Consider the following 15,104-nt stretch of genomic DNA (forward strand, 5'->3'; position numbering starts at 1 on the left):
ACAGAAACATGACATGCAGTAACTGACCAGTAACCACATTGCATGCGTGTTCACATGCATGCGGTCTCACCAATCGCACTCTCGTCAAAATCGGAACCTTTCACACCTCTAGAACATTTAAACAATGTTAATTTAAACGGCGTGTTTATGGATGATAACCATATGGATGAGCCCCCCCCCCTATAGATATTTTTGTACACAAAACGATGACGGCAAAATTATTGTCAAGTTTACAAATCACAGCTTTGATACATATTGTAAAGCTACCACATTCTAGCGGTGGACACCTGTCTCGAAACCAACAGGAAGGAAGGGGCAGGGATGGTAAAAAACAAGAACCGGAGAGCAGACATCAAAAGTGTAAGGTTCAATAAACGTGTAAATATAAACTACACTGTACATATTGAACACAGGGGTAGGGCACTGCACAGGTCTCGGGCACTGCACAGGTCTCGGGCAATGCACAGGTCTTCAGCAATACGCAGGCGTCGGGCAACGCGCAACGCGCAGGTGTCGGACAATCCGCAGGTGTCGGGAAATCATTAGGCGCCTGTGCAACGCTATGAAAACATAGATATATCTTTGGATTTAATCATTAAAAATTAATTAAAAATGCTGATGGTGCTTCTATTATGCTCCGCTCTCGCTATCGTATAGTCTGTCATAACGCACCCAATCGACGCCAAAACGGAGGAAAACATTACTTAAATACGGGACCCCGGGAATACCCCCCTCCGTAAACACACGTCCGCAAATAAACTGTAAAAAGGCTTCGACCAACTAAAGGCTACCTGTAAAGAGCTATATAGTGAGCTGCGACCGATGGGGTCGACTAACACACCCACCGTCGTGCCTGCTTATGCCAAGCACGGGAATGCAGCTAAATGACTGAATTTGGTAATCAGTTCCCGTTCCGGATAAACAACTCTCAACAGATGTAATCCCTAAGACATGGTTTCCCTTACTCATTCCCCCCACGAACCCCCGTGGACGTCAGAGTTTTCCACGAACCACCAACTTTTCGAGACACGATCTGAGTCATTATTACACTATAATACGCATAACAGTGCTTCATAAAAGATCAAGTACCACATGCATGGTACGGTACTACTATTGCAACATATGTGTATGGAACGCGAAAAGTGTTTGTCGATAGGTACGACTTTTGTACATTACTAAATTATATGACATATCAGCTCATACGTCATATAATCTAGATGTTAGCTCAACAATATGATGTTGGATACCAGTCCCGGCGCCAGAGTGCATGGAGGGAGGGGCATTGGTCGTTTTCTCAAACCATGTCTTCCACTTCCCGAGTCGGCTGCGGTAAAGCAAGACTGAGGCATTCTCCGTTACGTCCATGTTTCTCCTTCTGTTGGTAACATTAGGCTAACACATTTCTGAACCGGGGTAAAATTGGAATCACTAGAAATTGCGATCTAACGAATGTATGTCTGTTTTAAGTTTAAATAGTGTAACGCTGTTAACATCCTGGTGTGAAGAACTCCCTGTCTCGGAACCAACCAAAGGAGCGGTGAAATCAGGAGGAGGGGGGGGGGGGGGGGGGATGGTACAACACAAAGACTTTGAACTGGACAGCAGATATCGAAAGAGTAAGGTTTAATATACATGTAGTTCTCAACTGGTTCTTTACACTGTATAATACACTGCCGCGATAGGGACGGGCACCATCCACGACCGTAGCTGTCCAACAATCGCGCAGCGCAGGTCTCGGCCACTACACAAGTATCGGGCAGCGCAGGTCTCGGGCACTGTACAGGTCTTGGGCGCTGCACGGGTGTCGGGCAGCACAGGCTATTAAGATAAAGACATCTATTTTGACTTAATTAAAAATGCTGATGGTACTTCTGTCATACGCAATGCGAGCTATCATACAGTTTCTCGTTACGCATCTAATCGACCCAAAATGCACGGAACCTTTTACCCCGGAATTAACCCTCCTATAGACGCTCACGTCCGTACATACACTGTGTTGATGCCTTGACCAATCAGAGACTACTCTCTACCCTTGATTTTTGCTACAATAGCTACTCATACAATGACTATCTGGAATTACTTGAGATGAGATACACTGCAGCAAAAATTATAATTGTAATTTTGCTTCCTGTCATTTATATTTTATCCAAACTTGTAACTAAGGCGAACAAGAACTATCTTGCAGTGTTTCAAATTTTGGTTGTCCTGTACTCTTAGCCAAGAACAATGTACAGTACTAATTATCAACCAAGTTGCTCCTTTTCTAAGTTTGTTGCTCAGATAGTCACTTTAAGTCAATTTCGATCAACATCCATTGAAACATGATGGAAGCACGACCAAGGTTATGTGACATTTAAGTTTAGTCACAATTTTGAAAATAGTCATAAATTAAGACTTGGTTCATGTGGCATTCTTGCATTTCAAAGTATTTGAACCGAAAATGTTTGTTAGACCACTATATCATTCCTCCTCATCCACCAAATTAGCACTGTGTGACCTGCTTTTTATAACTGTTTCAAATATCTAACGAATTTTTCGCAGAAAAGTTAACTTTAATAAAAGCAGAACATCTCCACCTGCACAATAATAGACATAAGTTGCTCCTGTGTATATCTACCAACATGTACTAAAATTTGGATTCCTATTTTTTGGTGATATGGTTTCAAAGTCGTATTCAAAGATGTAGTTACAATGATAAAAATGACAGCAAATGTGTGCATCTAATCCATCTACCCTTAAAATCATTTTCTGACAGGAAGAGGGGACACCTCTTCATTCAGACTTCCCACAAAACGATGAGTAACATATTCATTTTCCATTTCTCTGTCCACGTCTCCCCATACAGCCCTAAAACTTTAATACGTAACAGAGGGTATAGCCTGTATGATGTAAATAAGACTCATATAAATACAATCGTTAACTTAAATTAAGTTCCGTGACCGGTGGTATCACCAGTTTGAATATTACCCCCCTAGACGAATATTTTCTCAAGAGAAGGGTATCTCCCTCCCCTTAGCCTCCTAACCAGAAAGGACATTACTACCCCCTCACCCTCCCCCCCCCCCCTTTATCCTAACATCAAATCCGTACCATAGAGCAGAGTCTACATGGTGTTATGAAGAGTCAAAAGGGAAAGCGTTCATTTAAGTTAATATCCCTGAATCATACAATATTGTCGGAATGGGATTATAAGTTTCCCTCACATATTTCATCTAACGTTTATACTATGTAAAATTGTGATACTCAAGGGGAGCAATTTTAAAATATTATAACTTGAAGTTCTTTCTATGTTCATTTGAAGACGCTTCTATTTTTATTTCCAGACCAAGGGTCAAAACAGTTTACGAGTTCTGTGTTCGAGTATTGTGTATCTAAGGGAAACTGATTCTAAAGAACTCCAGATGTCTACGATATTGCTTCTTGAAATTGCATCAAGTCACAACGTAAGTCACTTATATTTTAACACAGCTATAGAAATATTGCTACTTCAAGTTACCATTCTTATAACGGTACATTGCATTATCACGTGTCCATTACAAGCAACGGATATTATACTTAATCGAAGGCAACTAATCTGACCGAGATGATGAAATGTTATTTATTCACCAAGTGTCAGTGTCTGAGTAAGTATTGATTAAAAAAATTGCAATCAGATGTCCCGTTATACTCAGCCCAGAGTATAACTGTTTTTACTAGTTAACTCCTCACGACACACAAAGAATATACACCTTGATATGACAAAGTGACGTCATCATTTGCCTAAGAAATATTGGCATTAACCTAAGTGATAACACTGTCAATAATGCGTGGTAGACTATGAAACAAACACGATAGGGGACCGATCATTTATCTCCAAACGTTTTAAAAATAGCTATAATTAGAAAAAAAGAGTTGAAACCCTGCAGACCGAGAGGAAAATATAAATCTATCATCAAGGTTCCTATATCCTTAGTCTTGACCAAACACCCTCGATCCCTGTAACATTTGTTTAGGAAGTGCGCCCCCCATTCTTCACAACCCATCGCTATAATCCAATTTAAATATGCATACTTACGAAAGTACCATTTACCTTCTTTATTTATGGATGAAAAAGGACATTTATTTGGTTTGTCCAACTAATATTGGCTTATTAAATAATGTACACAAGTTTCATGTAACTTGGTACAGTAGAAGGAACGTTTGAAGAAGAATAGCAAAAGCCTAAACAATTTAACATATTTGGAAGCTTCCTTTCACGAGTACACTCAAACAACAAAACACCTGTTCTCAGATGTAAACAAAGCCGCACAGTGAACGTTGATCATCTGCGCACGTAGACGTACGAATCGATTCCCGCAGGGCGGGTCAAGTAGAAAGTACGTACACTCTGTGTGGAGATTCAGTTCGTTACTAGTTACACGTACATACATACGTGTTCATCATTATACTGTATGGCTGCCAATGGACTTACACCGCATATGGTTTTGCTGCTGTTATTATATCGACTTACGGTAATTATAGGCCTATATAACGATTATAGGCCTAGGCATGCTTGAGAGATTTTGTCTTTTCTGTAACATTTGTCGTTGCGTGAATTTCAAAGGTATTACTTCTTTTGTAACCTTACTAGTCACTTCGCTGGTTGGGCGAAATGACCAGGCTGGTTAGGCGAAATGACCAGGCTGGTTGGGCGAAATGGTAAGGTTGGGCGAAATGGTTGTTGGGCGAAGTGTCCTGCTTCCACCTTATCTGTCTGAAATGACTATCTTAGCCCACTATAATATTACTTAGGTTACGTTTGTTCTTCTTGAAATTGGAGCCTTAAGAAGTAAAAACAATATAGAAACGTCAGCAGAGTAGAAATTACATGAAACGTTTAGATGATAAACCAGAAATTAGATCCAAAAAAATGAGCTTGTTGAACGCACAAAAGAATGAGTAGCCTAGGGCCTATATTCAAATATATAGACATCCGGTGATATATGTTGCCGGTAAACTTCCTTTTATTGTGTTTTACTTGGACAACGTCTAGCCGAACAAAATAATAGCATGTATTAGGCCTAATGCTATTTAAGCTCATCAAATAATTTTTTTTTATTTTTTATTTATTTGTATTTGAGACCTTTAAGGCTTTACATATGTGGGCCAATATTGGCCAATATAAATTTCTACTCGTTTGTACCGACAGCGTTAATCATTATTGGCGTTATACTTAGGCCTATTGGTTGACGTGGTAGCCCAACGTTAGTTGTAAAACAAACTGTAGGTATAACAAATAACGTTAGCTTTTTAAAGAAAATAAAAAGAAGCAACAGGTTTGCGATCGAATACATTTCACACGCGTAGGCCTAGGCTACGTCTTAAACACGTCACATGATACCGGACAGTGTCCGCGTTACATTCGCGATATCAAGTGTTTCATTATCAACTTGTTAGCCTTCGTAATGTAACGTTAGACTTTAACCGTTAGCTACGGCTAGTGTAAGATTCTCTTACCGGGAAAATTAAGAGCTTAGAATATAGCAATATATATGTATATCCTCTGCCATCCTTTTTAAATTTGGATTTAATTATTGTCTCAGTCATAAGAGTAGGTTCCAACTTTTATCCTAAATAAATTATATACTGTGGAGTGTGGGCCTAAATAGACAAAAGAGGTAAAGTTGGTAGCAGTAACTGATGGATGTTTCTAACCGGAGGAACTAGTCTAGACCTAGGCCTAGGCATACAGTAGGTCAAAAGTGAGAGATCAAAAGATTATAGGTAAACTGTATCATAATTGGGGGAAATTGAATGAGAAAGTTAAACTCAAACTAGTCTATAAAAGTACATTGTAGTTAAATATGACGGTGGCTTCGTTCATACTGTGTAGGATTAGGCCTAGGCTAAGCTATTATGTTTTAAACCGGGCCGGCTATCTGCCTACGATACTGGTTTGTCGGTTGGCTGGCGAATGGAAAGTCTAACATATGCACAACACGAAATGTATATAGCCCTATATAATCTTTGTGTAATTCTAATGATTGAAATGATTTTATTTTATTATTACGAATTGATTGCAAGTAGGATATAGGCCTAGGCCTATACGATAAACACAAGTATCGAGATGCGCTGTATCTCCCGGGAAGAAAACTCATTTGTAATGGGTCACTCACGGCAGGAACGTTATCGAGTCTCCGCTAGTGTTGCTGTAGGAATGTTTTAATGCACTGACTTACAGGAATAAAGCAATAACATAGATTATGAAAACTACATAAATAGTAATGTATGTGCTAAATATAATATTACAGACCAAAAATAAATATTTTTTGATATTGCTTTTCATCTGAATTTCGTCTTACGAATTAGCATGCTTTTTGTATTGGTACGTTTGAATAAATCACCACTTTTCTTTCTTTCTTTTTTTTATTACTAATTTAGTTCGTAATATTATGAAAATTGAAAAAAAAAACAAGAAATCACAGACAATTCCGTTAAATTTAATGATTATTTTTATAGCTTTTTTTTATTCATTGTTGTGTTCTGTTACATATACGTTGGATATTCATCATGTGTATTTATCCATCTTGGATGAACTGTAAGATAAGTTAACTGTGATCTTTCTTTCCTATTCTTCAGATTCCAATATCTCATCTAGAACTAGAATGGTCCTTCAGTGGATTTGACGGTAAAGATATCAGACTTGAGTCCGGTCTTAGTTTATCGAGCCTATCATCAGTAGAGAAGATATCCATCAATGCAGGAGACAAACAAGAATTTACAGAGGAAGAAGTGATCGGATTAATAAACTATGGAATAAAGTCACCAATATTCAAGGAACTATGGTAAGGGGAAAATATCGTGACAGGCCTTGGCTGATAATATGTGGGTAAGAGGGAAGGAGGGGTAGTCAGAGGGTAAACGTATGGGGTATATAGGAGGGAATAAGGTAATGGTATTGAGCAGTGGCATTTTTTCTTTCTTCATTTGCAAGCTTGTGTTTGAGACGTGTAGTTTGAAATGTTGCAATATTTAGAATTATTTTTAAGCTGAGAAATATGTTAACATTTTATTTCACTACTATTTGTGTAATGTACATCACATCGTTAGGCTTTTCCACACGTTAGGATGAAACATGGTGAGTTTGGTGGGGAGAAGGGGGGGGGGGTGATTTTTAGTATAATAGGAACAACAAATAACTTTAGAACTTATAAACAAACTAAAACTACAAGAAAAAACATCAATTATTACTTAAAAATCTAAAACGAAACATGGGAAGATTATCAAGTTTATTGCAAACGAAAAAAAGTATTGTTTATTTACAAACACTATTGATTGTAATAAGCTTAAGAATATTTGCAAGAGTTACGCAACTTTAATTAATACATATAAATAGTTCAAAATAGCAAATCAGCAAATGTTAATGGGAGGGCCAAATGATGGGTGGTGGAAGGGTTGTTTGGCCATCGTAACTAGTAGCAAATACCTGTACCTTGTCAACAGGCAAATTCATTGACCTCCATGTTATTTATTAATGTAATGGCATCAGATATGCATTCAATATTTAAATATTTACTTGCCCTGCTTTCTTTATCTTTGCAGGCTTGATAACTGTAAACTGCCGTCATCGATCAATCCAGACCTCATACCAGAAGAATCAAGATCAAGGAATATTAAAGGTACGATGTTTACATAAGAATTAAAAGATTTATTGACCAAGTAGATTGCTTTTATTGCAATGTTTCAGAGATTTGTGACAAGAGAGGGAAGTGTGGTAGAGGAGGATTGGGGGTGTGGGGGGGGCTAGTATAATGAGATATTTGTTGGTAAGAATGAATCTAGAATGGGGATCCAGTGGTAGATCTTGCATACAACAAACAGACTACTTCTGTGTGGGGGTAGGGTGGAATGGGGGGGTGTAGGAGTTGGACTTCCTAAAAGTTCCTCCTTATGTGGTGTTCCTTGAGCTTTATTTTATCAAGTCCCTATATATATTAAAATAATATCTAAGAGATTAAATGTTTTGAGTTACTTAATAAATTATTGTTACCCTATAAAATAATGACTGTAAAGTAAGCTGGAAGTATTAGGTAACAAAGAGAATAAAATTATTGGTTGGATTACTAGTGACTGTTAATTTACAGTACTTTATTACTAATTAATTAGTAGAGAGAACATTTCAGTGGTTTAGTTTACAGACATTCGACCCCTTTAGTACATGTACATTACATCTGACTGTTAACATTATAAGTATGTGAAACAAATTAATATTTAATCTTAGGTATTGTTTAAAATATGTCATTTATATCTATGATAATTTATTGATTTTATTATTTCATCTATTTTTACAGTCATATCATCGAAGGACGCTCGTTACCTTGATCTGATATCTGGTCAATGGAGGAAGGTTTGTAATATTTTGTATCTTTAAGTAAATTATAATCATGCATAATGTTATTTTCTTTCACATTTCCCTGTGATACTGTTATTATTAGTAACATGCATAACAGTCAAGGGGTAGAGGGGTCGATCAATTTTCAAAACATAATCATAAAAAGCCAGTATCCTTGAGAGTTATAAACATATATTGTTTCCCGGTATGGGATATTAAAAGGGTAGAAGAGTTGATCAATTTTCAAATATAATCATAAAAAGCCAGCATCCCTGAGAGTCATAGGCGTAGGAGGCGGGGGGGGGCTGGGGGGGCTGCAGCCCCCAACCAACTTTTTGGGTGAAAATTCGGGCAATATGCTTAGAATTTTTCGGGCACGTACTGGAAGAATAATAATTTGCAATGTGTTTTTCAATTTTTGGGGTGAAAATTCGGCAATATGCTGAGAATTATTCGGGCATCTACTGAAAGAATAATAATTTGCAATGTGTTTTTCAATATTTTGGTGAAAATTTGGGCAATATGCTGAGAATTTTTTCGGGCACCTACTGAAAGAATAATAATTGCATTTTTTCCCCAATTTTTTTGGGTGAAAATTTGGGCAATATGCTGAGAATTTTGCGTGCACCTACCAGTGGCGGAGCGTCCATACAGTCAAATGGGCGGATCCTCCTCTGACGGACTCAAATGGACTGCTGGCGCCCTTTCAGCTTTTTACCACTTTTTACTTATTCGCGATTATTGACTTTTTTATTGCGCTCTCAAATACCTATTGACATTTGTCACATTTTGTTGGTGCAATTTTCTGACAAATGGCGATGACACCTATTTGTTCTTCGTTTATCTGCAAATTAGCAAGGCCCGGAAAGGGTCATTTCCGGCGATCTAGAGAGTAACTTTACTCAAAAAATTTCTGTACGCTCCGCGCCAACCTGTGTGGCGCTCCGCTTAGATAGTGTCAAAAGCGCCCCTACAGACCATTCTCTCCCCCCCCCCCTTAACAATACCCCCTAGCTCCGCCACTGGCACCTAGTGAAAGATGAAGAATTTGCAATGTGTTTTTTAATGGTTAAACTTATATTATTATTGTTATTATCATTATTGTTGTAACGACTTCCCCAATAATTCTAACCAATATGGAAGGGTAATAACACGGAAAATGATTTCATGTTACTGGCAGGTGATGTAATAACTGATGGATGCCTATATGATATGCACATTAACATGTGGAACGCGCGCGGAGCGCGCGAAAAAAACTTGGTTATATTTTTCGGGCAAGTCGTTACAGCCCCCCAAATCGAATGAGGCTCCTACGCCTATGCTGAGAGTTATTAACATATATTGTCTCCCGGTATGGAATATTCCGGTGACAGACGATATGATTCTTACAGGAAAGAAAACAATATTCCACATTCCTAGTTCTCAATATCTTGCTCTTAATTCTAGATACATTATTTGGATCTGATTAATTTTATTATTCCAGGAAATGTATCTCGGTCGAAGTCATGTAAAGTCATCATGCCGCGTGTTCTTTAAAATACTCCTTTGTTTTGCTGTTCTTTTTCTTTTAATCTGATTAAATTAGAATAATCACTCGAATTTTATTGTACTTTGAATTAAATAGATTAAAATGTTGTTCATTATTTTTTTTTCAACATAATTAAGATAATGATTTCACATAATCTTACCTTTCTAGATGCATTCATTAATTTTAACACATATTTAAACTAATATTCTTTAAACCAATTAAACCTAGTGTGAGATCTTCACTGAGCAGGAAAATAAAACATACACATTTGAACAGTAAGCTTTTTTGTAATTTAAAACTTTGTTTCAAATATCTGTTGATTTAATCAATTTATTAATCTCCGCTATTAAAACCAAACTTCATCGTATCCTTAACGCCTCAATTTGACATTAATATTATTCTATTTAATAATTATTATTTCTTTCTTTCAATAGCCTGATGACATCCAGACTATTACAGAGATGTGTTCAGGTGATTTGTCCATCCAAAGAGACACCAGTGAGTCTGTACAGAGGTCAGTCATAGAACTCCTGGTGGAAGCATCCAATCATGACGTAAGTAAAACATGAAGGGATATATTGAATAAATACATCAATCAATACAAGTTAAAATTAGATAAAATCGTTGAATGTCTTAATAAGAGATTACATCGCTTTAGTTATTAAATATTAAACTGTTAAATTAGAACAAGGAAATACAGGTTCAAAATTGATATATATTCACTGAAAAACCAACCCCACCTCAACCAGATCTTCCCATCACAAATTACATATACATCAAATTAAATTTAACTTGTTTTGAACATATCAGTTCCGGCTCATACAACCCTCATCTCCCAACAAACCTCATCAGCCTATCAAACAAAAATAAAATTACATATTTATAAGCCGTATGCATGCTCCCACACTCTAAAGCACCCCTCCTTACCCCTATCACACCCATCCCTACCCAGTGTGACACCCATCGGTCCATTTATCACTCACCCCTCGCACACGCCATGACAGTAACAACACAACATTCACGAGGGTAAACCATATCCACGCCCTCTCCCGCACTAAGACACCCTCCTAATAACCCCGACCAAATATCACTTAACCTTAACACACCCTTCCTTACCATAACACACCCCCTCCCTACACCCCTGACATTCCTTGTACCGTCCATCCCTCACCCCTCTTACACACCTTTAATTCATTCTACAGAAATAACAATGACTGCTCTCTGTAATAAACCTAACCCTCTTGTTTACCCTTTAACATCTTGAAATGAAAACAAAGCTAAAACAAACTTTACAAATATAACGTAATTATTTTAAAGTATTTATCCTGTAAACAAACATGATGATATTACTTCTATTTATTATTTTCCTTTCTTCAGATTCCCATAGGCAGGGTGAATCTAAACTGGTCCTTTAGTAAGATTAATAAAGATGGGAACATTATCCTCTCCTCTGGTCTCTCTCTACCAATCATAACATCAATAGAGAATATGAACATACAGACAGAGAAAGGGAGAGAAATGAATAAACATGAAGTTAATGGAATATTAAACTATCTACAACACTCTCAAAGATTCAAGGAACTGGAGTAAGTATACATAATAATTGTGTATATAATATAAGTAATAAATAAAGTAATTAAATAATATTAACAAGATAGGAATCATTAATATGGTCATATTTAATAATTACTGAAGGGTTAATTGATGGGTTTAGATAATTGTAGAAGTAGAACAAAACCAATGAAGAAGAAATTGAATAAAGAAATAAACTAACAATGAAAGAACAGTCATCAGGTAAGGAATATAATTAATGGGAGAGTAAAATAGAGACAAAATGAAACAGAAAAATACAATATTTTAACTATAAATTCTTAAGAAAAATGAAATTGATTGAATTAAGGAAAAAGGAGTCCCTTGCTTTAAAATTAATATATCTCATTGAAGCAATAACACAAAAGTAAGATGTAATTTGGCCAAGATATGAGGAATAAAAAATTCAAGTTATCATCATCTTAGAGTATGAAAATTAGACGATTGGCTAAAATTTACCCAAATTAAATAAACACAAACTTTGATGAGTAAGATTAACAGAAACATTTTAAAGGAGATAAACTTGGAAGAAAACATATCAAGTTTGTTATACTAAAGCTCATTATTTTCATTTTTATCAGGTATAAATTTTCTTTAATTAGTTGATAAATTAACTGATAATTAATTCACATTTATTTTAAAGTAAAAACAAAAACCATGAGATAAATTAAAACATATCGTAACTGGCCACATATATTAACTATTCTACCCTGAGCTTTCCCTAATCAACCCCCTCCCTGTAAACCAAACTATGCTAGACCCCTTACCCATTTCGTTAATCTGTTTAAAACACTTGGAAACTTATTTTGTTAACAAACCACACCCCTTTCCCCCTCCCACACACGCACCAACCCCCCTCCCCCAACACACACCAACCCCCAAGCACACACACTTAGCAAGGTCTCCTGTAATACTATTATTGTCCGTCTCTTCTGATCAACCTGTCGTCACCTCTTTCACTCCAACCCTTGCTTCCCCTCCCCCGCGCCGCCGCACCCCTTCCCCTGCTGCCATGCGACAAACAGCTCTTGATTTAGGCATATTATTAACCCACATAACATTACAGTCAATCCCCACACAGTAGAGACCAATCAAACAGTCTATATGTAAATAACACTCAAAATCACGTATATATTTTATAAACAAACACAGTACATCTGTGTAAAGAATAATCTCTAAGATTTTAATGTAGATCCTTACTAACATCGCAGTATTTTCCTGTCCCCTACCACCCCCCCCCCCCAATCCACCACCCTCCCTCCCAAACCTACAAGGCCAATATCCCTTATCTTATCTCCATATACTCTACATTGTGTGTGCTGTTTACCTGACCCGCCCCGCGGGAACCAAAAAGCTACGTTGTGTCCAAATAATCTAACCTGTCATATATACCCAATACTGTACACATTTATATCATACATCTGTACGTTAACAATTTCCACTCTTTTGGGCTCAGTAAACATTTTGTTTTATCGCAAAAGTCTATTGAACTTATTTCATTTTTTTTTCTTGCTAAAGATGTACACTGACCGCTCTGACACTTTCAATAGCTTAACATGTTCTTTATTCGACACCTGTCAATCAAATACTTGAACAATACAATGAAAAGAAGTTGTATTCAATGAAGTAGACGCGCGCGCCTTCCAATGAATAGAAGTTGTATTCAATGTAACAGCCCGCGCGTCCTTTATAAAAACACCTGGGGCCTGTTTCACAAAGCACTAAGTCGCGTCTTAGTGGTCTTAAGACGCATCTTAGTGAATAGGACTTAGTGCCGGTTTCACAAAGATCACTAAGTCGCGTACAAGACTTAGTCCACTCTTCACTAAGTAGCATAACGGGACTTAGTCTAAGTCTCGTCTTGACGAGACTTAGGGACTGATCTTAGTGTATTTCTAGTCATGTGATCGAATTGGCGCCAATTTTAAGCTGCTAAGTCTGCACAAATTACACTATACACGAACGACATCCACTACAACAATGGCCGCACTTCAAATGATCTTAGGCGAAAGAGTTGCTGCTGGACTACGCAGAGAACGAATTTTCCGGGACCGAAATTATCCTCTCGACAACTTCAATGATGAAGACATGTACGAGCGATATCGTTTCACGAGAAGGGGGTTGATGAGGTTGATGGACTTGCTCGCTGCGGGGTTGAATCATCCAACCAAGAGAAGCCATGCAATTGACGGACGCTTGCAGATCTGCATCGCTTTACGCTTCTATGCGACCGGAACTGTACACACTGGTCACGGGGATCATCACGGAGTGAGTAAGGCGAGTGCGTGTCGGATAGTTCGGAGAGTCAGCTCTCATCTGATCAGGATGAAGGGCGACGTCATTAGGTTCCCCACCACACCACAAGAAGTCATGGCAACACAACGAGGGTTCAGCGATGTTGCGGGATTCCCTCGCATTGTGAGTGCAGTGGACTGTACTCACGTTCTCCTCAAGGGTTCGCGGCTTGGGGAGGATGCCTACGTTTATATTAACCGAAAGCGCGTCAAGTCCATCAACGTGCAGCTCATGTGTAACAGTCGTTACATTATCACTAATGTTGTTGCCCGATGGCCGGGCTCTGCGCATGACAGCAGAATCTTGCAACATAGCAGCATTGGGCAGGAGTTTGAGGCCGGCAACAAACAAGGTATCCTGATTGGAGACAGTGGATACACACTAAAACCTTGGCTGATGACCCCCATCGCAGAACCGCAATCACCAGCCGAAATTTCATATAACAGGTATGTAGGCTATGTCACGAAGGAGGTTAATTTGGGGACCAGTAATTTCTTCCTGATAAAAGGGTGGGTCATCATTTATGGCCGGGGAGTGGGGGAGGTGACGAAGTTGTTACCATATTAATATTTAATTTATATTTTAAAGAGAGCAGCTGGGGCACTTTTCATTCGCGAAAGAGGTCCTTTTTAAATTTTTCGAAAAAGTGGGGGCAGAAGCCCCGTCCCCCCCCCCTTGCCCCTCCAGTTCCAACAAGCCTGAATATCATTTACCGTTAAAAGATTTAGTGACCAAATATATAACAGTTTGAGGTCGTCTGAATCCAGTTTAGAATTTTCTACCAATAGGAGTTCTCAATTCGTCTCAAATCACAGAGCTCACCCAAGAACTAGAGTATTCATAGAACAGGTCAATGGACAGCTCAAAATGAAGTTCCCGTGTCTCATGGTTGGATTGCATGTTGGGCCCAAGCAAGCATGCAGAACGATTGTTGCATGTGCTGTCCTCTTCAATTTGGCTAAAGATATGCAGGAACCAGAACACGAGCTGAACCAGCACCTTCCAGATGATCCACATGCAGAGATCTACCAAGGGGCAGCTCGAGCCGCTGGATTAGCAATAATGGCACAGATTGCTCAGGATATTTACAACAGGCTGTAAGCTACCTTTTACATTTTCTCTGGTATAGTACTGGCAATTTTGAATTCCAAAAACATGATTACAATAAAATTTAACCGAATTTCTTTTCACAAAAAGCTGTGTTTATTTGCTTTTATTCAAAATCACCTGATAAATGTTAGGAAATTTAGAGAAACTAATGTAACACATACTTTAAGAAACGGCATGTGCTTGTAATGTAACCACAATATACAGTTGATCAAGGGAAGAGGGTTTCAACTT

The 15,104-nt window shown here is 38.0% G+C and overlaps 1 protein-coding gene across 11 annotated transcripts in view; it reads left to right on the top strand.

Moving 5' to 3' along the window:
- Positions 1–15,104, top strand: part of LOC139982257 (uncharacterized) — a 153,356-nt gene that overhangs the window by 88,405 nt on the left and 49,847 nt on the right. For 3 of the 11 annotated variants that reach the window (XM_071994931.1, XM_071994929.1, XM_071994928.1), the window contains exons 20-21: positions 10,313–10,432; positions 11,256–11,464. The exons of 2 other annotated variants lie outside the window; for them this stretch is intronic. In XM_071994931.1, the coding sequence (XP_071851032.1) occupies positions 10,313–10,432; positions 11,256–11,464 (329 nt within the window). Of the gene's footprint in view, positions 1–3,323; positions 3,444–6,597; positions 6,848–7,560; positions 7,638–8,309; positions 8,366–10,312; positions 10,433–11,255; positions 11,465–14,578; positions 14,880–15,104 lie in introns of those variants that run through there. 6 more of the 11 variants (XM_071994923.1, XM_071994924.1, XM_071994922.1 and 3 more) reach the window with 6 other exon arrangements.

This window comes from Apostichopus japonicus, chromosome 16 (genome assembly GCF_037975245.1).
Source record: "Apostichopus japonicus isolate 1M-3 chromosome 16, ASM3797524v1, whole genome shotgun sequence".
In the NCBI taxonomy this organism is placed as follows: domain Eukaryota; kingdom Metazoa; phylum Echinodermata; class Holothuroidea; order Aspidochirotida; family Stichopodidae; genus Apostichopus; species Apostichopus japonicus.